General features: G+C 48.7%; 1 protein-coding gene across 1 annotated transcript; it reads left to right on the forward strand.

Moving 5' to 3' along the window:
* The first annotated feature begins 2,088 nt into the window (after positions 1-2,088).
* Positions 2,089-3,339, forward strand: LOC149357169 (uncharacterized). Its single transcript, XM_089577891.1, has one exon. It carries the CDS (start codon positions 2,089-2,091, stop codon positions 3,337-3,339), a length of 1,251 nt encoding a protein of 416 aa, XP_089434017.1.
* The last annotated feature ends 21,719 nt before the right edge of the window (positions 3,340-25,058 follow it).

A 25,058-nucleotide genomic window follows, 5' to 3' on the forward strand; every position in this document is an offset into this window, starting at 1 on the left:
AAACAAATTGGGCTAGTTGATTTTCGTCCATTTTGCGTTGTGCGCTGAGTTCACAAATGAAGCCACGAAAAACGACTGAACGGACGAAGCTCTATCAAATGTATTCTTGAAGCAACTCCGATACATATACAGGGTGTTTCGCCTAAGACTTGCCATGATTTTGAAAAATAGGCTTTTTGCGTTAGAAGAGCGCTTTTTTTGACATAGCACTGTCAGTGGTGCAGTAAATCAGTATATAGCTAAGACGTGCTAACTAGCAGGCTCGTTAACTAATATTGAATATCCAACTTTTTAACTATTAACGGTACGCTTCTTAGTTGTTGACAGACGTATAGCACACCTTAATTAATCTCCATATCAGTTTTCAGAATTTCAAATAAGCGTTTGTCCTCGCCGCTGTGGCCTAACAAATTTTGTCTATTTCGACGAGTTACGAGCACTGGAGAGGTTGCTCTGCCTGTAAGCTTCTCGAAAGCGCATGTAATTTGGCGCGGTGTAGCCAAATTTGTTCGGCCGCAGCGCCGAGGGTAACCGCCTTTTCGAAATTCTAAAAACTGATCCAGATATTAATTACGGTGGGCTACACGACTCTCAATAATTAAGGAGCCTAACTTTAATAAGTAAAAAGTTAAGTATTCAATATTAGTTAACCAGCCTGTTTGTTAGCACATCTTAACACTATTCTGATGTACTACACCGCTGCTAATGCCATGGCGAAAAAAGCGCTCTTCTAACTCAAAAAGCCTATTTTTCAAAATTGTTTATATTCCTCCTTCTTAAATTGTTATTTTTTCTTACTTAATCACAAACTCGCACTTGATCCTAGCCCTTACGTTTGCCCTCTTACCACTAGGCAGACACGCCACTCTCATGCCCTCTCTTTAACGCCTCACTTTGCAAGGACTAACCTATACAAATTCTCCTTTTTCCCTAATACAATTGCAGATTGGAATAGTTTGCCTGCTTCTTCTCTCCAATCTTTAGGTATGCTGGAATTAAGAATGTAATGACTATGAAATCTTGCCTCCTGTCAGTTCTTTGGTGTCGGTTTTGATTGTGTCAATTTTTTTTTTTGTGCTTATATTTTATGTGCAGTAATAACCGTTTCAACTGGTCTACGCAATGTGTTGATGTCTTTTGTAACTTGTGCTGTCATGCTTTTTTGAATTTTATGAAAATTTATGCCGCTCCTGCTTGGGCGCTCAGCCTGCAGTATGTTTAAAATAATAATAATAAAAAGGTGAAACACCCTGGATAGAGCACTCACGTAACACAGCAAAGCAGCGAATGCAAGGACACCGCCATCTGTATACGCGGAGTTCTGACGCCGATCGGTGTCACCACGTAGCCTACAGCTGTGCGGATCTTCGAGCGAGCTCACAGCGTCAAATCCTATTTATTGTCTTTGCAAACGTGCTCTTATGTTTATAAACCCGCTCTGGCATCCACGAATGCGCTCACGCCAAAGCTGTCGACAGATGCTGGAATTTCGGCAGAAACCATTCCTTCAGAGCGCATTGGGGGGCTCGATCAATGGGTCGAGTCGTCGCCTCTCGGTTCATCGAGTCAAGTCGTCGTCTGCAGGATGTTGACACTGTCTATATATAGGAGCGGCGGCCCTGCAAGCGAGGAGGCCGTCTTCAGTTTTGGCGCCGAGGGGACGTTTCTCTGAATTTCCCAGCAGACGATGGGCGAATATAACCGCCTGGGGGATGGCGATGATCGGGACTGGCGTCTCTGCGAGGTCGGAGCCGGACGCGCATCTCACTATAGGTCACCGCAGCAGTCCAGGAAGCAGAAATTGTGATCGGGTATGCCGGTCGCCTTTTTATTATATTTGGTAGGCAAAAGTATGCTGATTTTGCTACCCTGTGCTGTTGCAACAGACGGTGGCAAACCTTAAAGCATATGCATGTCGGTTGAAATCGCGTTTTTAGCCACATGAGAAATGCCGAACCGTGTGTTCTTAACGCGCACTACTTCCCAACCGCGAAACATTTGTCGCATGTTTATTTCCGATGAACAGCCGCCGCGGTGGCTCAGTGGCTCATTCTACTTCCAGCCACCGAGCGTGACGGACGCAGAATCATGGGCTCCCACGGAGCGGCGATAGCGGCCGTTGCCGGCCGCGGAAACAGGTTTGCCAGCGACGCTGATAAGGACTACGAGATCGTTCTGCCTACCCTGCCCACCGGACGTGTTGTTTTAAACACGGTTTTTCTGCACGGCGACGTGCGTGTGCGACCCTACAGGGTCGAAGACTTCAGAGACGCCCTCGCTAACGTTTGTGCGCTCCCCGACGTCGTGGCGTTGGGGGCGTACCAGATTAACCACGTGTGGGCGGTAACCTTCAGCAGTGGGGATGCCGCAAAGAAACTGGCCGCCATGAAGGAGCTGGAAGTCAAGGGACGCCGCTGCATCGTTTTTGACCCAGAGGACCACCAGGTCAAGCTGCGACTCCACTGGATGCTACACGGCGTCGCTGACGAGGACATCCGTACGGCATTCGCGGCTTTCGGCAACGTGACCGAGGTCACCCGGGAGCGTTGGCGCGTCGCCGGCATGAAGGACAAGGGGTCCACCACGAGGACCGTGCTCCTCAAACTGAAGCCAGGCGTGAAAGTGGACGACCTGCCCCACCAGGTACGAGTCGCTGGCGAGTTGGCTCTCGTGGTGGTTCCCGGGCGGCCGATGCAGTGCCTTCGTTGCGGTGGCACGGGGCATGTTCGCCGCGATTGCAAGGTGCCCAGGTGTTCGAAATGCCGACGCTATGGACACTCGGAGGCTGACTGCGTTCGTACCTACGCGTCGGCTACCGGGCATGTAGCAGCGAGCGACTCCGCAGAACTGATGGACGTCGTGGAAGCAGAGGAAGCAGCAAGCGGGGCCGACGACGCGGGCAAGACGCAGGAGGTGGCGGTTCAGCCAGCGGTTGCGAGCAGCAACATCGACACGGCAGTCGCACAGGAGAGCGGGTCGCCAGCCATTGACCCATCTTCGACGCCTCGGGAGACGCCCAAAGATGGAGCGAGCCCGCCCGTGCACTTGGACGTGGAACGGAAGGCGGCCAGCGAGAGCCAAGACGACAAGGCCGACTCCCGCATGAACGTCGGCGTGACTACACCTGCGAAGCGTTCGCACGCCGAGACCAAGGCCGACGGGGAGAAGGCAGCAGAGCCCAGCGTGGAGGAACCGCCGGCAAAGACGCCCCAAGCGCGACGGCCCAGCCTGCGGCCGCGACCAAAGGTCCCGACTGACAAGCGTGGCGGCGACAAGGCGCCGCCTGACCAGGAGCACGTGCTCGCGCCGGATGACACCGGCGGCGACGGCATCGTCTAGCGACATGCTGGACGCGAGAGGTAAGCACCATGCATTCGGTCTCTTCTTCCTAAGTTAAAATGGCTTCTGCAACTCCGTTTAAAGTCGCCACCCTAAACGTTAGAGGCCTGGCAGGTAAAAGAAAACAAAGCCAGCTGTACCGACTTGTAACGGAGCAAGATATCGATATACTGGCAGTGCAGGAGACCAAAGTCGACGGGGAGGAAGAGACGGGGAGCATGGTGCGACGTTTCACGTCTAGGTATTTTGCCGTCGTTAGCCATGCTGTAGGCACATCGGCTGGCTGTATTCTTTTTGTTAAGAAGTTGCCGGGGATAGAAGTACACGGTCATCATTCGTGCCTGTCGGGTCGATACGTGTCCATCGATTTTTCGCTCTGTAACATCGACTGGCGCATTGTTTGTCTGTATGCACCTAATGTGGTTGATGGCCGAGCCGCGTTTTTTGAAAGCGTCGAAGAACGGCTTCGCACGGACAGGCAGCTCATTGTTATGGGCGATTACAACTGTGTTCTTAGTGCGCGCGACAAGACAAGCGTCCGAGGTTTCCGAGATAAAAGCACCGAAGTGTTGTTACGAATGATTGTGAACTGCAACCTCGAGGATGTAGCAGAGTGTCTTGAAGGAACGCGTGCTGTAAGGTACACACGATTCGAGGGCACAAGTCACGCACGGCTAGACCGAATTTATGCATCCGCGGAAACTGTCCCTAAATGCAATAGTTATGTAGTTCTGCCGGTTTCATTTTCTGACCACTGTTTGGTTCAATGCTGCATAGGAGTCATTAAGAAGAGGAATGGTTTTTCATGGGAAATGTGGAAGTTAAATGACAAGCTACTCCAGGACGAATTTTATAACCGAGCTGTAAGGGAAGAAATAGCAAAAATAGAACCAAGTAGTAACATGAGGATTTGGCAGCAGTGGGAGCTCACTAAAGAAACTTTAAAATTAAAAGCAATAGAAAGAGCCACCTGTATACGTCATGAAGCAAAAAAACAGGAAATGGAGCTAAACGCACTGCTTAAGAAGATGATAAAACAGGAATGCCGAGCGCCTGGTAAATGGATAGAAGACATAAGGAAAACCAAACAAAAGTTACAGCTTATTGAAGAAGAACGTTATCGGGGAGCGCTGGTGAGGGCAAAGGCAGAAGACATGGCCGCAGGGGAAGCGCCAACGAAACGAGCGCTTGGTTTAGAAAAAGCCCGTGCCGAAAGAAACCACATAAACGAAATAGAATGGAGAGGTGCTTCAAAAACAGACATCGTTCACATCAAAGCAGCCTTTTTCGAGCATTACCAGGCGCTCTTCGCAGCGCATCCGGTAGATGTTATCACATTTAAGGAGGCGTTTCTAGCCGAGATGCCGCGTCTGGACGACGAAACCAAAGACAGATTAGAGCAGGAGATAAGTCAAGGGGAAGTTGAGCAAGCAATAGAAAGTTTAAACCCAGGTAAGTCGCCTGGACCGGACGGGTTCAGCGCGGCATTCTACAAAGAATTTAAGCATGTAATTTCCCCGGTCTTGACGGTCATCTTTAATGAAGCCTTTAAACTAAAATCACTGCCTCCGTCCTATGGCTCGTCCCATACTGTGCTGATTCCGAAAACGGACGACACAGACAGATTACGACTGGTAGCAGCATACCGACCCATAGCACTCACTAACGTCGAGTACAAAATTTACATGAAGGTTTTGGCACGAAGGTTGCAGACCGTGATCCATTTATTAGTTGGTCCGCATCAGACCTTCGGGATTAAAGGGCGGTCCATTTTTACAAATATCCACGTTGCGCGCAGTGTATTAGAATGCTGTGATGACACGTAGCTATACTCCAGATAGATTTAGAAAAGGCTTTTGACTGCGTTGCCCATGAACTTTTGTTTGCAGTATTGGGCCATGTTAACGTTGGTTCTGTTATTCGCGAGGGTGTGGCCCTGGCATACCGGAACTGCACGACGAGATTGATCGTTAACAAGAGTCTGGGGGCCCCCATTAGCGTGCAGCGTTCGGTGCGCCAGGGCTGTCCCCTCAGCCCCCTTTTATTTTGTATTTATGTGGAGACCCTTTGTTTAAAGATACTGAAAAACAGGAGTATTGCCGGATTCAGATTACAAGCAGCCGAAGTGAAGCTCTTGGCGTACGCTGATGACATTGCTGTGTTTGCCGTTGACGAGGGAGGCATAAGCGAGGCTGTTCAATGTGTACGCGATTTCAGCCAAGCTACAGGCAGCGGGGTTAACTGGTCGAAGTGCCTCGGGCTTTGGCATGGAAGGTGGGCATCTACGTCTGAACGGTTTGCTAGTGTGCCGTGGACGACAACACCAGATAAGTACTTGGGCGTTCCGCTCGATGCTTACCGTGACAGTGAACATTATTGGACAGGACAGGTCAAAGAGACACGGGAGAGAGCTGATAAGTGGAAAGGAACGACCTTGTCGATTTTCGCCAGAGCCACTGTTTGCAACCTGTTCTTTATCAGCAGGCTCTGGTACGTAATGCAGGTGTTGCACTGTTCACGGTAAAGTATTCAAAAGCTACACCGAATTTTCGCCGTCTTTATCTGGTCGTCTGAATGGGAGCGCTGCAGCCGGACCAACCTGTTCCGACGGGTACAAGACGGCGGGTTGGGATTGGGCCATTTGTTTTTGCGACAGCTGGTCAATCGTTTTTTTGTTTTTTCGGGACACCAGAGACCCTTTTCTGCGTACCGTATGCCAAGTTAGGCTGCGGCATCTACTTCCAGAGTACATAGTCGGAACTGCTGAGGTGTATAGTAGGGTCACCGGTTTTTACCGGGAAATCTTTGCCAGTGTAAGGTTTCTTACCGCGCGGTTTTCCAATGACTTTCTGTCCAGTGTGAAACGAAAGAAACTGTACCGTGCCTTGTGCGATGTAGTTTTCCCCGAGCCCTTGTACAGGGCCTTGTACAGTGGAGGCCCAGGCAAAGATGTTTTAAAGAGAGTTAAAAAAATGCAGGTGCCGCCTGGAACAAAAACCTTCTTTTTTAAGTTGCACACCGGGACCTTACCGGTTAAAAAATTTTTAGAGGGAAAGGAATTGTTTTTACCCTGGGGATCTCACTGTTTAATTTGCAGAAAGCCGGAAACAATAGACCATGTATTTTTACACTGTTGGGAAGGGGTCTATTTTTGGGATGTATTGCAGCGAACCCTAAAGAAAGAATTTCCACTAGACCCGTATGGCATCCGGTACTTATGCGTTGAAAATGAGGATGGGGTGCCTTTTGACTTAATAATGCTGACAGGCCTCCACTGCATATGGCGCTCCAGAATGGCAGGCTGTCATTGTGACCCAGACGCAAGACCTGCCAGGATTTACTTTCGCGAAAGCATGCACATGTTTCTGGCCATTAAGAAAGCCGCTGCGGAGCCTCCGGTGTGGCTCTCAAGGCTAGAGCCGCTCTGTACTTTGAGTGAATTTTATATTGACGAAGCCAGACTCATGCTGGCTGAGCATGTGTGGTGTGTACATAGCGTTTATTGTCTTCTGTTGATAGTTTGTTTTGTGCAATTTTCTGTGTCAAAGCCAGGCAATAAAGAAAAAAAAAAGTGGCTCAGTGGCTCAGTGGCTATGGTGCTCGGCTGCTGGCCCGAAAGACGCGGGTTCGATCCCGGCCGCGGCGGCTGAATTTCTTTGGAGGAGAAATTCGAGGCCCGTGTACTGTGCGATGTCAGTGCACGTTAAAGAACCCCAGGTGGTCGAAATTTCCGGAGCCCTCCACTACGGCGTCTCTCATAGCCTTAGTCGCTTTGGGACGTTAAACCCCATAAACCAACCATTTCCGATGAACAATATTCGAAGAAATATTATCAGGTTTCAGGAAAGACAAAAGTCGATATTTATCTTCCTTTTTTGCGCTGAGATAGCCCGCTTTGTAGTAACTGGCTGTTGCACATCGTGATCTGTGCAAAATGAAACAAATAAAACCACGCAGCATTATTATCTGTAGTGTTGCAGTTGTCAGTGCAAGAGTATTCCATTCAAGCATGCTACCGAACATTTTGTGTTGAAGGTAGCAGCGGATTCTACGTATCCTTACGTGATAGCACGATGGTAGCAAGGGTCATGAACAGGTAGTAACAGCAGCAGCTACTGCCATTTTTTTTTCTAAGAGCGACCGAGAGGCGTGTCGTAATGAGCGGCTGGTACTCTAGCCTAACGATCGTGCTGAGCGCCCCGTTCTCTTTGACAGGCAGCACAGTTGCTGGATGGTCACGTACGTACAAGTCCGGAAAATAACTGCTCTTTTACATCATGCATTAAAGGGACGCTGAGGAGAACTCCAACCATTGTTTTCAGTAAAAACTGGCTCTCTGGTTCTTCCCAGATAAGCTGAAATTTGTGCGGCAGCAAAAAGCACATTTATCGCTGAGAGAATTGAATTTAAAAGAATTTGCCGCCACTTGATTCAAACTCGTGAAGTTCACACCAAGTAGCCCTTACCGAGAAATATGGAGGAAGGAAAAACTCGAGTTCTTTTTCTTCCGTGCCGAGAAAGTCTGGTTGCCCCCGTTTTGAAGTGAATGGCGGCTTAGCATAGTCACTGCGAGTCGCGTTCCGAATTCGGTGTCGAGTCACGCATTCTACTTGCTGTGCTTGGCGCATGATAGCCTCAGCTGCCTGTGGCTCATTGAACTCAACACAACACAACCCACAATGCATTCTACTCGCGAAATCGGCCGGTGACGGCGGCACTGCTATTTGGTTTTTGGTCTTCTCTAGCTTTTAAAAGCTGCGTTTTCAGTGAGAGTGCTCTAGTCTGCCGGTATACTCGTCAGTTTTAGTGTCTCCTCGGTGTGCCTTTAAGTGGCGTGCATGCTTGGCTTCGGGCATAGCAGGGTGGGCTTGACTGAAGAGTCGCGTCATATCTTCGATGAACATGGCGGCGCTCTTCTTCGGCTCCTGCAATCTGGAGTGCAGGGCAACTTGAGTCGCCTCCTTCCCCTCGCTTGTACAGAACGAGGCTGGCAACAACTCTCGGGAAAAAGCTTCCCAGCTGGTGAAATAAATCTCGTTATACCTAAACCGTGTTTTGGTCGAGTCCTACAGAGCGAAGTAGACTTTCCTCAACCTCCGGTCATCGTCCCATCAGGTGAAAGCGGCCACGTGGTTAGAAGTCGCCAATGAGTCTTCGACTTCCTCGATTCTCTCGCCGTGTAAGGATAGGGGCGGCCGAGGTTTGCGAAGGAGATACGGCGGGACACTTCCGTAATGCTGACCTGCCTGGCTGCCCTTGCTGGAAGTTATGGCCCTTAGTGCCTGTCACGGGTTCGGTGATCACGCGAGGTCATCACCGAGTCATGACAATGGAGGGCTGGCCGTTCGATGCCCGGCGTAGCCGGTAAGCAAACGTAGTGAATGAGACAGGGGCGTGTTAAGAGGCAACAACAACAAAACAACGTTTATCAGTGCGATACGAAGAATACGACAGCCTTTACATAGGCGTAATGGACATCCTACTAAACAATTGCGGGAAAACACATCGCATTAAATACACTGAATTAAGTTATACATTGGCATAAACATTGCTCTACGCAGATCCATACGAAAGCGAGAGTCCAATTAGCGACATTCGAAGAGAAAGTTCAGAACGGGAACGAACACACAGTTGACCGGGGAGCGCGGCGGCAGTCCATCCACAAACACGCAGGCAGGGCGGCCCCCGAAGGCGACGGTCTTTCCGGAGCAGCTTGCGGTTTCGAGGATGCGGTGCGGCGGCTCGGAGTCCCGGAAGTACGCGGCGACAGCTTTTCCACCGAGAAACGGACTGAAGCTCGTTCCCATACGGCCCCTTTTTAAACCCTCGGGAACTAGGGGGCGAGGCGCTTGCGGCACGCACAGAGTCGGCACACACCAAGAAGCGCACCGAGTAGTTCACACACGAGAGGCAACACGTAGGCGACTACTCTTTGACACTACATGGTCGCCATCTTAGAGGAGGAAAAATTAACGGATAACTAAAAAGAAGCCCTAGGCTTCGACTCTAGATCCGGTGGCCTTGGAATAGCAAAAAATAAGACAACCAAGAAAGGAGACGCGTACGCCCACAATTTCGTTCCTGGTAGTGGTCACCCTGCAGACAGGAAATATTTATGAATACACAAAAGCAGCTCAAGGCTTTGGCACTATCAGGGGCGACCTTCAGCAGGGAAAAATTAAGAGATACACAAAACAAGCAGCACGTACGTCTCCGCTTGCGCACTGCCAGGGGGTTGTCTAACTAACTGAAACAGCGTGCACGTGTTCGTGCTCTTCCAGAGACACATACCGGCTTCATGGACACACTACGTTTAAACAAACGCGGACGCATCAGTTTTATATAAACATAAGTAAATTGCAGGATGCCGCCACTTCTGTGACAGTGTCATTGCCAGTCGGCCAAACTCAGGTTGTAGACCTCGCAGACGGCGCCTCACCTCGCCTCCGTCAAATATGTCGCTGACAAGCGGTAGACGCAGTCGGAGAAGGCTTACTCGACTGCGCTGGGACGCTCAGGGCAGTAGAGAGCTCGCAGGAAGGAAGATGAATCCACTAGCCGCGTGGCGGTGCCATCAGAGCGGCTAGTAGTATAGCAATATTATGTGACGGCTGATTAAGGCAATGATGAAGAATATAGCAGGATGACAGGAATGGTGTGCAGTTAGTTTGAAGTTCACTCTTGAAATATTAACAGCCGCTTATTTATATCCCTGAGAAGGAAAGAATATTGCAACGAAGCCTTATTATGTTTGTTTTCAAAAATTTTTTACTCATCGTCACTTGCACATTACCTTATCACTTTTTTGTTTGTCATGCCAGACGAGTTATCAGTCTTGTACTCGCTAGACGCGCTAGACGGCTCTCATTTTTCTCTTGGCTCTAGAGACTTGAAATTTTTCTCCATATTAGACGCTTCCCAGCGCACAGCCCTAAGTTGAAAACGCAGCAAAGACTATTGTGCTCATGTTTTTTTTTAACCCAAACAATCACATCCTCGGCAGATTATCACTACCAGAATACTTCCGAGACCTTTGGGCATCGAAGTTGGCAGTATATCAGATATGTATTTTCCAAGTTTAAAAACCTGATGTTTCATCATTTTTTTGTGCTTATGACGTTCAACGTGACGGAACTTGCGTTACCACGCGAGTACTCGAGCGCACTGCGTGGCTGAGGACTCTCCTGTTTTGCTGAACTCAGTAAAAGCTGTGTATTTGAATTGCACTTCGCGGGGACGTCACATTTGCCTGCTCTCTCTTAGGTACGAGCGCGGTTACCGACGCATTACTTTAGCTATAGTGGACACGCGATCACTTCAGCCCGGGGTCGGCGCTGTTCGTCGGCGTTGATAATCCACTCACCTTCGTTTATTTTTATCGGCATTGCGCCTCTCAATTATTTCTAGGGGGAAGTGAAAGGCCAGCCTTGTATAGAAATCGACGAGACAGAAGTTCTCCATTTCGCTGCTCGGATTCAGGAGCGGACTCTGTCAGCACCTGAGACACGAACGGAAGTAACGGTTGACATATCGCACGCTGTTGTTTTGTAGCGATAGCTACACTGCGCTAGCCGCTTCGCGAGGTCAGCGTGGCTGCGCGCTGAGCCAATGCATCACCGCTCCGCCAGCTGTGCGCATGCGCAGAGTGACGTCATAGCCCGCAGCTAGTGTGCGCACCGCGCGCCTCGCCGCTGCGCCGACGGCGGAGCAGACGCCGCCCGCCTCGTCAGTTGTGCGCATGCGTGGAGTGACGTCAGAGAACTGAGCTGGTGTGCGCGCCGCGCGCCTATAATGCATTGCCCTAGCATTTCGAGCCTTCATCGTGGCGGCGTCGATGCCACCGTGGCGGCGCCGCGGCTGGTCACGTGGTTGGTCGCATTGTGCGGAGCAGCTGCCTGCGGGGCGGCGCGCCGGCGAAACCGAGTGGGAGAACGGGAGAGAGAGTAAATCCACGTCCAGGGACGAAGATGAAGAGGGAACGCCCAGCGAAACGCAGAGGCGAACGACTGACTTTGCAATTAGACTCAGCGAGTTCCACTCGGCCAGCTGTAGCTATCGCGTCACTCCAGGTTTAGAAACCACAGCCAATTTTTTTCTTCTGCTGCAGCAGTACGGACTACCTGTTACCTCCCAGGAAAGGCCGAGTTGCGGTGTTGTTAGCTTCATTATCGTGACTAAGAAAAGTACATGGGCATGCGGCTCAGTAGCCCCTTCGACTGGCGACGTTTTCACAAAGAGGACGCATGTATGGCAGAATCTTTCAGATCAAAGAATTCTATTTCTTGAACTCTTTCGTCATGACAAGTCTTCCGCGACGATTAGGTAGACTGACTAGTGAGTTTTCTCCGCTTCAAGAAGAAACTTTAACGCAAAGGCGACAAAGCCACATGAAAGCTAGATAGTGAATCATTTTACATTCCGGCACAGTCACCTAATTTTTATCTGCAGTGTCAAAATAAAAGCATTAATTTTTTATAAATAAAGCAGACAGTCATTTTTCGCACAAGCTGGGCTACAATTCCGACGGAAGTGAAATTTTCAAACAATGGGATACCTCTCGAACTGTAACCCACGCACGTGCAAACATCGGCGCGAAAGTGGCGTAGAGCGATGGCTTTCGTTATAATGCCATTTTTACTCCGTAAAAAGAAAAATCTTTCAAAATATGACACACTAGCATCGCAGATCAGCGTTATGAGAACACACGCATTAGAAAAAAAAAATGCCAACAGCTTTTCAATGGAAGCGAAGCAAAAGGATGGCAGAGAAGACCATAGGTCGGCACACTCACTCATGAGTGCACTCATATCGCCTCACTCACACTCACACTCACGTCTGTGAGTGTGAGTGTGAGTGAGTGGCCGTGAGTGCGAGTGGACGTGAGTGTGAGTGCGAGTGAGTGGATATGAGTGTCGGTAATCATGAGTGTGAGTGCCAGTGAGTGGATGTGAGTGTGGGTGGTCTGAGTGTGAGTGCGAGTGAGTGGTCGTGAGTGCGAGTAGACGTGAGTGTGAGTGCGAGTGAGTGGATGTGAGTGGGGGTGGTCATAAGTGTGAGTGTGAGTGGACGTGAGTGTGAGGGGACGTGAGTGCGAATGCGATTGAGTGGATGTGAGCGTGAGTAGAGGTGAGTGGGTATGATTGATTAGTGGATGTGAGTGGGCGTGAGTGGCAATGAGTGGTTGTGAGTGGATATGAGTGACAATGAGTGGTTGTGAGTGGCAGTGAGTGGATGTGAGTGGTGGGTGGAAGCGACAGCGAAGTCGGTCGCCCATGTTTCGTGACGCTGATACCCGCTTAGCTATTTTCATGTTGTTGACAGCTGCGGGAAGCAAATATTCACTACTGAAGGCGCTCGAGGCAGGATAAGGCATCATATCTTTGGACAACCGAAGGAAAGGATTCCGCTGGCACGGGAACGGCAATCTTTCGTTGCTTTTGTAGTTCACCGTTGGCACGGGCGCAGGCCCTTCGCGGATGCAGTGAGCCGCTACAAGTTTTTTGAGACCCTTTATCGAATTTCGCATTGCCAGTCCTGAAAATATAGATATATGTCTCTTGCCACGCTCCCCGCATGGCTCGATCTCGTATACATATGAGTTACAATGCTTACTGCTGAAACAACGACTGTCCGCTGCTCGGCAATAACTACCGTAAGTTGGGACCTCGGGTGCTGCAGTGGACTTAGGTTTTTTTTCTTTGCCCAGGTGTGCGCATTCCAGAGCTCTCCTCTGGCCGTAATTTGTTCATAGGCTCTGACCCGTGCGGTAACCCGACCTCCTTTATCCCAGGTCTTTAACTGCACAAACCCGGCTCAAGCCCGGAAACGACGCGAAAACCAAGTGCGCTTTTTTTCTGTATGCATAGCATCAGGCATGGTAATGTCTTTGACGCCCAAGGAGATATACAAAACGGCAATATTTTATGTTTTAATTTGCGCCAGAAATTATTGTTTCGTGCTGATGGTGGTAGTGAAGTTCGCGGTCCTGTGCATTGTTTGTCGCGTCCGGGTTCGCGATAAAGGAATGTCCATTGAGTTTTTTTTTTTCTGCCCTCCGCACAACTGCAGGGAGGGGGATGAGTCACACTGGCTGCCCAGCGGTATAAGGGGAGCGGGATAGCGACGGATTCCGAGAATAAGGGAAAGGTCAAACACCCTCCGGGAACATATACATCAGGTCGCATCCCACTGTGCACGTTCTTGCGGAAAGGCTCGTCGTGTAGCTTTTGCCCCATGTCTATGGCAGCACGCGTTGACAACTTGAGGCGCGGTCAACAGGACATTGCCACGCTAGCTACAGGCTTGAAGACAGTTTGTAAGTGACGGTACTGAACAGATGGGCCTTGAGGTGACTTTCCCCGAACCTGAGTTTACCAGAGGTTGAAACAACCTGCACCGTGGGAAATCGAGAATGTTTGCGAAGCTCGCGGGACGAAGGGAGAAACCTCCGAAATCTTGATGGTGGAAAATGTACATATTTGAGCAGTGTTTGTGGAGGTGAGTTATCTTCTTTCCAAAATCACTGATTGGCTGTGTTGTCCTTTTACAGTTGTTGATTGGCGACGTTTTCCTTTCCCCAATGATTTATTGGGTTGATGTTTGTGGAAATACCTGATTGGTTACTGTCTCCACCGACGGCAGGGTCATAGGGTTTAAAATCAAGTGTTTGGGCGGGACCGAGGGCTGGTTTCGTCACGTAAAGCTACTGGTCAGTCAAATGTAAACAAGTTTTCGCCTTGCTTGTATCTTTCTTTGTTTTATTAATTGGTAATAAAAAGAAGTGTCCTCTGGCAACGTGATCGAGCAATATCGAATCTGCAAGACGTCAAGCACCATCATCAACGTAATTTACCTCTACAAGATTGAGAGGGAAACTCAACTGTGATGAAACGTTGCGGCGATTTTCGGCAGTGGATATGAGGTGGCAACGAAATTGCCGGACCTTTTTTGATTGGTTGGACGTACAGTTCGAAATTAATTTTTATGTACTCGGGAAAGGGATATAAAATAGAATGTGTCTGAGTATTGTCCCCGTTTCACTCGAGAAAAAAAAACTACAGAAGAAAAGCAGTACACGCGACTGAAAGTTAATAAGAATCAAGCTAGGGTGAAAGTTTTCGTTTCGCTTAAAAGTATCGTGCAAGCGAGTGCTGCTATATAAGGCACTGAAGAAAAAAACGTACGACGCCACAGCCAACAATGTGACCAGAAGAGAACAGAAAACTGAGGGCGGCGGGCGGAAGGGGGGCCAGGAGCTTTTCACAAACAGTTCGAAGGATGCCGACATATTCGACTCTGGACTGTGCTCGCAGCACTGGAAAGAGTTGAATATTTAGCTCCCCCACGCTCTCCCCGGAGTCCAAAAAAAAATGTTTTTTCTTTGGTCATGAATAGGCTCCCGTCAGCGTCATGTAAGCAGAACTACGCCGTTGGGAATATGAGCAGGTGGGGGCTGCCCTGGCAAGTCAACAACTCAAAAGAAAACATTCGACAGAAGTTTGTCTGGTTGGGGGGCTGGCAGAAGGGGTGCTGGCAACGCACAAACCGACCAGCTCTATCGGTCGCCTTCTCCCCCGCCCAAAAAACTGGCAGCCCAGAGAAAAGGCCCAGGGCGTCGTGTACAAAATTCCGTGTTCCGTCTGCCCGGCGTCGTACATAGGGGAAACGAAGAACTTCGCGGAAAGGATGAGCCAACACAAAGCGGACGTCCGTCACATGAATCGTCAACGCAGCGCCGTGGCCGAACACTGCGAAGGGTGTGACCATCCAATTGACTTCGACAGCACCATTGTATTGGAAACGGAAGCTAACCCACGCAGGAGGCTTCTACTCGAGTCGTGGCACATTCAGCAAACACGAGAGAATGTTAATCGTTCCCTGGGGACTCTCCCCTCATCCTAGGTCCATGGGCTGCGGCCATTGACCCGGAGGTTCTCCACACTGGGGCTAAGCTGCGCTCGCCCGTAGTCACACCGTGAAGAAGGGGCCGAGCCGGTCCCGAAACGTCGTGTTTTTCCTGTATTTTACTTGGTTGGCGTCAATTATCTTCTCCTAACAAGTCAGCAACTGCATACAAGCTTCCGCTGCATGTATGCGAGGCTTGGTTCTCATTTGTGCCGCCTAATCTTCGGCATTTGACGAGTGAAACCGAAATGAGCTCGTGAAATGCGATTTTGTTAATTTTTCGTGTACAGCAAGGGGATTAACTTCTGTTGGCACGCACCGATTTCAGCAATCTTACCCTGACTGATATCTGCATGGACAGCATGAGGCATCATTTGAAGCAGATACTATGATTTCCACCAAGAACTTCTGGATAGCGCTTTTTCCCAGTAAAGTCATATCATTTCAGATTGGCTCAAATTGGCTAACAAGTTAGCTGCATATGCATTCTTCCGAGAACGACGTTGGAGAATAATCGGGTGCAAAGTAAGCACCCCCTATTACCACGCCGATGCGCATGTGGTCTCCGCATGCACTGGCCTCAAAAACACCGCGTTGGTTTGTAAAGCTTCCTTCAGACAGGATATATGGGCAATACAGAAAACGTACTGCCTGCAGACATGTACAGTACACAGATCGGTCACACATAGTAAGCTTAGTAGGTCTTGTAAATGGATTGATAATGGCAACCTCCCCTAGCATCGTTATTACGCGGGGAAATCCTCTACTTGCGACCCATTCCAGCCATTTTCCTTTGCGTGAGGAAATCACTCGATCTTTTGAAAAACACGCTCCATTTTCCATGCCGCGAAAATTATTCATAATCGTCACTTGACTCCAATGAGTTGATGCAGAGTCACGGACACGTCATTGTCAAGGAAGACCAAATCTTGGTAATTAGACACCATCCAAGAATATTGTCAAGGCAAACTCATTATTATTACTTGCACACCGTCTAGGCACACGCACAAGGGAAGGAGGTGCGCCCCTCCCCTTCCCCGCTAATCGCCAAGTCTGCCCCATACATTTAATCTGTCGGACCTATTCGGTCATTGTTTACAGTGCAGTGCTACCGCCAAGCAGGTTTTTTAACGGCCAAAGACCTCTGATGTTGCGTTCCAAGAGCTGTTTACTTGCCAGGTCATTTTGGAGGCAATCTTTTCAGCTTCTTTTTTGCTGTGACAGTAACCAAAAAACAAATCTGTCATAGTTTCTGTGGTCTAGAGAACGGAAATTACTCCGGAAGCGCGATGCTACATCAATGCTTCAGCGACGCAATGACTGCCTTCCTCTGCCGGTACTCACGTGGTGAACAAGGGAGGGAAAGCCTCAGGGTGTTTGCGAACGTTTCAACAAAAGGACTGTCTTCGTCTGGGTGGAGACAAGACCTCTTGTGGAGACGCTGGCAATACTGTGAATCTTGCCCCTCACTTGTTCACATTTTGAGCGTCAAAAAAAACCAGCCGCTTACCCTCTCTATACCCTATATTCCTCTGCCGATGTTACAGATTAAAATAAAAAACTACACCTCTGTAATATCCTGTATAATTAGCAATTCCATCACATGGAAATAAATATTTTATAATCATTCCTCATATTTGCTCTCCGTTTTGGCGGCAGGGGCCTAGGTGAGAGGTGGTTGGGGTGGGGGGCGGGGAGGAGGGGGGGGGGGGCACTGCGCTAAAACTTGGCCCATTCTCATGGGGAACCTGCGCACGCCTATGAACGCTGTTCAAAAACTTGTCTAAGCATCTCAGCTGCTGATGCTATACAGGCAATCATCGTCTCAGCAGCAAGCGCAGGAGCACAGGTGCATAGCATTCGGTGCATGGAATATGCGTGATGAGTGACTACTTTCTTCGAGCATCGAAACTGTGCAAATTGGCCAAATAGCCCGACAAAGCCTGGGCAGCTCACCACCACATCTTTGCGACTCAGGATAATGTTAGGGGAGCTACGAGGGCAGTCGCCGCGACAGTAAATAAGCTCTAAATTCACTTGCACGTTACCTTCATGCATTCTTCATGCAGTGAACTTTGTCAGCCCATTTGTCGGACTGTGCACTCCATCACTCCATAGGTTACATCAATACTCGCCATTGCATCCTTAGTACCCATTTCATGGCCGTATTTTATCTTCGTTTTTTTTTTACCTCTTCCACTCTGCTCTCCTTCTGTCTATCTCCCAAATTCCCCTCCCTACGCAGAGTAGCATGCCAGCGATTTTTAAACGCCGGCTAAATACTCTGCTCTTCATTAAAGAGTCTCTCTCTCTCTCTCACAGTAAATCTCTCATCCCCTCCGTTGTCAGCAAACAAGGAAACAGTACAGTGAACGTAAATGCGAGTGAGCGGACATGAGTATGAGTGTGAGTGGAAATGAGTGTGAGTGAGTGGTTGTGAGTGCGAGTGGTCATGAGTGCGAGTGAGTGGCTGTGAGTGTGAGTGGACATGAGTGTGAGTGCGTGTGAGTGGTTGTGAGTGCGAGTGGTCATGAGTGTGAGCGTGAGTGAGGGGTTGCGAGTGTGAGTGATGATGAGTGTGAGTGCGAGTGAGTGGTTGTGAGTGCGAGTGGTCATGAGTGCGAGTGTGAGTGAGTGGTTGTGAGTGTGAATGGACATGAGTGTGAGTGTGTGTGAGTAGTAGTGAGTGCGAGTGGTCATGAGTGTGAGTGTGAGTGAGCCACCGCGCATGGTGCCGAGGTATGGAGAAGACAGACACGAGGCGGAGAACCCTGCTCCTATCCGCTGCATGCTCGTGCACCCTTATCTCTTTTTGTTTCTCTTGTGTGTTGTCCTTGAGCACTAATTCGATATTATGCACCAATCTGCCCAACAGTAAAACATTTTGCAGCGCTGTGATTAACTGGTCGTTTTAGTTCAGCCGACGCTTCACGAAGTCACTTGAACGCGGCAAACAAAATGCGTTCTGTGGAAAGAAATGTCTTATTCAACCCTTTAATGCCCGAATTAGGAAAGAATGAATAGTAAATTAATTATTATCGCCCCCTCATGCCAGCTAATGTGCCTAAATTCAAAACACGACATGAAAATTTTGTTACAACTAAAAATTTAGAACTCAACATCTAGCATTAGGTCCATTTTGCGGGCAACTAGAGCGAGTCGAGTTCGAGACCGAATTGAAAGGAACGCACCAACCCGAAGGTCCAGAAACGATCAATATTTTTTTATGCAAGAAATTCGCTGCTATTCATCTTCAGCATTTGTCGTAAAGTAAGACGAGGAATTGTTGAAAGCTGGTTGGAAGTAGCACATTCGAGCCCCTGTATTTTTCACACAACTTCCTCACAGTAACGCCAAACATTTGGATCGGAAAGCGCTGGCTACTGAGAACATGTTGGCATCAAACCTTGCAGGCAGGTAGCCAGGATTTTTGTCAGGAGGGGCCCAAAGCAATTTTTCGTACCAGGGGAGGGAGGGGGGGGGGGGGGGGGGAGCGGTACATGCTCAAAGAGATACGTGCTTGTAACCTAGTTTTCAAGCTCCAAGTAGTCATTAGTGCACTGCATGCAAACGATGTGTGGCGAATTCGCGGCACTGGTCCTTAGACGGTTACAATCAATCTTTCCTGTTTACGGGAAAGGTACCGATACTTTAGTCAATTCATGCTCCAGTGTCGCGCATATACCGGCACTTTGCTTCGCTCTATATCTCTTTCATGTGCGAAGCGTATATTTGGTGCCTGTGTTTCTTTACCTCTGCTATAACTTTAGAATTATGCTCGGAGGAGCTTAAGCGAACATACCGTAATTTCCGGCACATAGGCCGGCCCTCATGTTTTTCCAAATGTCACAATTTTTCGCTGTGCGGCATTAAAAACACGGCCAGATTATACAGCAGTTTTGATTTCAAAATCGTCTTCTATAACGTGCCGTTCACAACGCAATTCTTGCTGTCACGGGGCTTTTACGGTCATGTTCTCGCTTCCTGTAATCGTGCAGTTTACTGGTTTTAAGAATAATATGCACGTTCTCCCTAAAGCACTCACTGAAAATAAGGTATGTGGCTCTTCATCGGCGCCTCAAGTCATACAAGGCTTGCGCGTAGCTTTGCTGGTGCTATAACCATCGGCCAACACAGTGTGCTCCTCTGTTTCACCTCGCACACGTTAAACACGAAGGGAGCGAAGTAAGCTGACCTCTAGGGCACTCTCTTTTTTGTGTACGGTATGCTTCTCAAGTTCCGGAGTAGATTTCGATCACTAAATATACGGGATCTTTACTCTTGGCAACGGAGGTGTATTCCCACCGAAAAGCATAGTAACTTGATGCAGTTAGCATTGGAAGGAGGTTTTTAAACGCGGCACCGGTGCTCCTGAGGTCAGCAAATAGATGAGGATGAAACCTCGGTTAAAATCTTCGTGACCGCTAGAACTTCTCATGGTTTGAAGAGGGGGAGATTTGTTCCGTTGTGAACCGTAAGTATTCCGCATTTTTAGTGAAGGAAATCTATCCCCAGGCTTGCGCAACATACCCTACCCTTTAGGCAGAGTTTGCAAGAGGACAGCTTGCTACCTTCTGACACCTTTCATGTTTAGAGAACAGGAAGGGAGGTTTAGAGGTCAGTGGCAGAAATATCTGCCCTCGAGGACTTTTTTGGCATAAAAGTGACGGAACTTGTTTGCTTCAACAGCCCTGATGACGCTGATCATGAAGGGTTCCCAGACTGCATATTTTTTTTGTAGCGATTACCAAAAAAAAACAGTCTAACCAAATCAAACAAAGAAAAAAGAGTGATGTTTGGCGTCCTTACGGTTTGGAGGACTGCTAATGTGTACGAGGGGTGCGGACAATCTAGTGAAAAAAAAATGTTTTTCAACGAGCATTGAGGGGGTATTGTCGAATGCGGACTAAATTCCGGAAATTACGGTGCGTCAATAAAGCTCGCATCAAAATTCCCGCGACAGCCCTTAACTGCGCCTCTTTTCTGAATGCTGAACTGCCCAGAATGCAGTATCTTACTGCAGCCGGAGCTCAGCCACGGTAAATGTAGCCTAATGGGGAAGGCTGTTAGAAGGCAATTACTGCAGGATGTCCAAAGGCAAATTTTATGCACAGCCCTCTTTTCAGCTTTTTTTTTTCTCTTTTCTGCATTTAATGACTGTCATTTGGTGCACTCCAGGTCTGGTCAACGCGATATAGTCTGCTTCTGTGCGGTTTTTAGATGGAAGGTTGACCGTATCTAAACATGCATGAAAGCATATTCTGCAGCTCTGAGACTTCTTTCAAGTGACCTGTGGTGATTAACGTCCCGTACGCTGTCTTCGGAGCCCTCCGTTAAGATTCTTTCAGACTGGCGTTTGAGGACGGGTCATTTTTAGGCGGCAGCATAACTTTCATGTTGGGGCAAATTGCTTAACGGACGCCACCCTCCCGCCCGTAAAAAAAAAAAAAAAAAAGCTTATTGCAACCAATTCAACATCAGCACACTGTAGTACTGCAAGAAAAGCCGTGCGAGTCATTCCAATGCTCTCTTTGTCCTCTTTTTGAGGTCGCATGCGATCTCAGCTCGCCCACAACTGCCGCTTGTCCCTGCTAAGCACGCCAGCTAAGCGATCAATCTTCCTTTCCTTTTTAGCACCCTTCCTTGGCACGTGGCTTTGCGTGACTATGCGCAATCGTCCGAGATGGCTTCTGAAAGGAGTTACAATATGACAAGCTTGATGACGTGAAGAAGTAGAAAGGGACTGGAGAGAGCAAGTGACGCATGATGGCGGAAAGTGGCAGGTCGCATGGCCGACGAAACCACGAAGCTCCGGTCCTTTGAGGGATGAGAAAGACTTCGGGGGTGGGCAGAAAGCGTTCAGTACACAGAGGGGGGGGGGGGGGGGGGGGGGGGGGGGTTGAACCGCAAAAGTTTTTCGGCGCCTCAAAGTATTCATTGGGTCGTGTTTTGAGGACAGTGTAAACAATGTTTGGCACCCGCGTTGCCCAAGCCTAGCGTGCACGATTCGAAATTGCATCACTGCGCAATAAATCCTGTGAGTCATTTTCAAACTCAAACTCTAGTCCTGCACTCTGTCTGTTCTTTAAAAACTTCAAGGCAATTGGGGAGGTCAGCTACGCGCCAGGCGTTTGTGTGGGCATCCGGTCCACGAGCATCCCGCTTGGTCCCAGTGCGAACCACTACCCTTCTGTTAGGTCTCCGCCTCAGAGGGTACGGATCTGTCCCCACGCTCCCCGTCAGACTCCACCAAAGCGAACTATTATGTGCAAAATAAGGAATGATTTGTGCAACAGCTGCGACAAAATTATTACATCATGGGGCTGTTGCGACAGGCACTCAGGATGATGTGGACGACGGCAGGAGAAGCAGGGGCAGGGTTCAAATGTGCAGCGCAGAAGACCCAAAGCAACCCAATATGGCAACAAGTGCGCGTAGCTGTCGTTATCATAATCACCTATGTTCGTGGACGCACTGTATTTAAGGACAATTGGAAACTATCCAAATAACGCGCTAGCTAAATTACGTCATCACGGAGGCTGTAAAGCTGCTGCGACTAATTACGACCGTTCCATACCAATCCGGTAGCGTCTCGCGTGGCACATAAAGTGTACATAAGGCCGCGGTTGCGTGGTGATAAACAAATAGCATAAAAAAACAACGTAACGAAGCTTCGCGCATTAGCTCCTCCTTAACTAGTGGCTCGCTGAGAAGGAAAAGAAGGGTAACGAACTGAGATACTGAGAATCCAAGCCCCGGCGCTTGTTAGCCTGTGTATAGGGATTCAAAAGCGCGAAATGCTGAACTTTCGGGTGTGCGCGGCGTCTAGAACGCTGTCAGCCGTCGGAAGCATCCCGTAGTCAACTCACTCAGTCGTTGAAGGACCTTGTACGCCCGAAATAACGCCATAGAAGCCTATCACTAAGTTCGCTTCGACCATTTTGTGTCTAAACCCACCAATCCCTCAGTCTTGTACTGTTCGTCCCGCCGTCTCAGATCCTAGTGCCGGGTATTGGTCCGCTAACAATTAGAAAATAACGAGAACTGTTGTTCTGTAGCAGAGTGACGGCCTGGGCAAGTTGGTTGTGCATATAGACACCTTTTATTTCAAGGCGGAACACGGCTTTCAGCAGAGAGTATTTTGTTTCTATAGATGTATTTGCATTAAATATTCTGAGCATATAGAAACAATTCCATAAATACTCTAATAGAACTTCACGTCTTTATGTCATAAAATTGCCTTCTAATATATTTTCCTCTAAATCTTGTCGAAAGGCTGCACGGTTAAGAGAATGTGACAGAAGCCTGGTTCAACGTTCACTGCGTTCCTGCTGACGAGCTACAGGTCAAAACATTCTCAGCATTTTTTTTGGAGAACCAAAAATTTTGGTTTTGAATTTTTTTGGCGTGCAGTGTCCGTTCACATGTCTGGAATGAGTAGAAAAGTTCATACAAGAAATCTGAAATTCACAAATCTGGAAAATAAAGAACGTCTTGTACTGCACTGTCGTCCTATAGGAGTTGAACAAAACAAACGAGGTCAAAATAGATAAAATAATCTTGAAGAAATCTGCTCCGCAAGGTGAGTATGTAGACCGAAAACCGTAGTGGAGAAAAACAACCCATTCTTAGAGCGTTTCCCCACAATGCACAGCAGCCGCGGTTCACGAAACACTTTTTTTTAGAGTACCTCCGGGTCTATTTCGGCAATAAAACATCGGGTTAGCATAAATAAACATGGAGGGCACTTAAGACAGCTTACGTGCTGTAAAAGAGAAAGCATGAAATTAATGCCTCATCGTGAGTTGGTATATCGTCGTCTGGAATCCTTGTCACGGGCTAGACTCAAATTTGACTAGCAGCTGTATGCTACGTGCAACGAGAAATCGTACGAACGGTTGCGTCACAACTGTGAAACGAAAGTCGAATAAAGGCATACATTAAAGGTACATAAGCCGTCAGTTGGAAACCCTGTCGCGAGCTAGCCTGAAACTTGACCAGCAGATGTATGCTATATGCAACGAGCAGTCGCATGACATCACCTGGAACACTCTACGACGAACGGTGCATCAAAATTTTGAAATGAAAGTCGGGAAAGCTGGCGCCACATGAAGGTCCCCCAATTATGCCGCCACATGAAGGTCCCCCAGTTGTGCTGTACAGGCAAATGGCGCGTTTGCGGCAGTTGCCTCGAAGGCAGTTGCGAGGTTACTATTTGGGGCCATCTGTCGGCCTCAACAACGACGGTCGCCGACGGGATTTTGTCAAATGGCGAGGCGTAGAAGCGAATACAACAGATTTCAAACAATTCATTTTTTGGCTATTTTCCTGAATTTGACAGTCGCGTGGCCCCTTAACGCACACAGGCGCCAACTTAATCTGAGCTTTATTTTGATTGGATGTAAAGCCGGGTCGGAATGAAACGCGAACAACGCCTCTCAACAAAACCAAATATTTTGCTTGTGCACTTTCAGAGCTGCAGAGCACAACTAGCCTGATCCATGTTTAGGGTATGAGCTGTACCGAAGTATATATTCATAAGCCAGTTGTGAAGGAATACCTCGCTCCAAAGTGGAAACGTACGGCATACGCGTGTTCGGGTTTCATTCCGGTCTGACTGTACGTATACACAAGTTTGCGATCAGGATGAACTATATGAAGAGAGCAAGTTAGGCAACGCTTACCGGCAACCAAACGAGATCTGTTTCATACCACACCCATTGTCAAGAATTCCAGTTCCTTGTCGGAACACACAGTGACCAGAAGCGAGAAGAGGGGGAAGGATGGGGGGTGGGGAGCGGGGGTTGCTCTGTCTGCTAGCCAACTTTTCGACGGGATGACTTGTGCTCGTCTCGGCATGCGAGGATCATCACTGGCAGGGGATTAATGCAGTCCTTACTCACATGTGGAAGGACCCGGGTGGGGGTGAAAGTGTGGTCTGGGGAGGGTGACAGGGAGGTGAACTCAAACTTGAGCCAGCTTTTGTCCAAGCAGGGAGGCTAGGATCTGTGGCGCAGTGCGAGAGGTTCCTTGCTCCCATGCAAGACGTGCACTGCGCCGTACAACACTTCTGTGAGAAAGTGGAGACGACAGCTGCGGGACATAATGACGTAAGCGCCATGTTGATGCTTTATGTTCAGCCTTCCAGCGTTGTCGAACATAGCGGTTTCATGGAACCTGGGCCAAAAGCTGTCGCCATCATCTCCGGTGGGAGTCTAGACTTGCGCGAGTGCTTGTGGTCCGCAGGCATGGCGGCACGCAAGCAAAGGTGAAAACGGAGATAATAATGGGCTCTGAAGTCCGCACCACTGCTGTCGACTCTCCTAGCAACGCAGACATTGTATGCGAGTGAAAATTATGCTGGGCTCACTTGCAATGTTCTGATTGCAGACATACCATGCTGCCCTCAATAATAAGGATGTTATTGTGGTTATAGCACTGCTACTATGCGTGACTATGGACTGGATGGAGGGAGCAGCAGACAACAGTCAGCACGTATGTGCAGTGGACAGGAACTTTTTAATAATACAGCTATCTTTGTAGACAAAGTCAATGACCGCCGCCTGTTTTAGATGTGGCAGTTGGATATAGCTCATGTAGCACCATATATCTTAGTTACTACTGACTACAGAAATTGTCAGTGCTCAAACAGAACGCTTCTCAGTCACGTAGAGCAGTTGGTCTTAGTGTGTGTACTGTTGTGTGCTGTTTGTGTGTGTTGTTTATTTATGTGTTTGTGTGCACTGTTCTATGCAGCCTAATTTTCTTAAGATAACAGGATATCTTACTGCGAGTACAACTAACTGTGGTGCTTC

Source organism: Amblyomma mixtum, chromosome 3, assembly GCF_055824585.1.
Source record: "Amblyomma mixtum isolate Tamu chromosome 3, ASM5582458v1, whole genome shotgun sequence".
Taxonomy (NCBI): Eukaryota; Metazoa; Arthropoda; class Arachnida; order Ixodida; family Ixodidae; genus Amblyomma; species Amblyomma mixtum.

Coding starts and splice junctions, on each gene's coding strand:
- LOC149357169 (XM_089577891.1), top strand. CDS start 2,089: ATGGGCTCCCACGGAGCGGCGATAGCGGCCGTTGCCGGCCGCGGAAAC.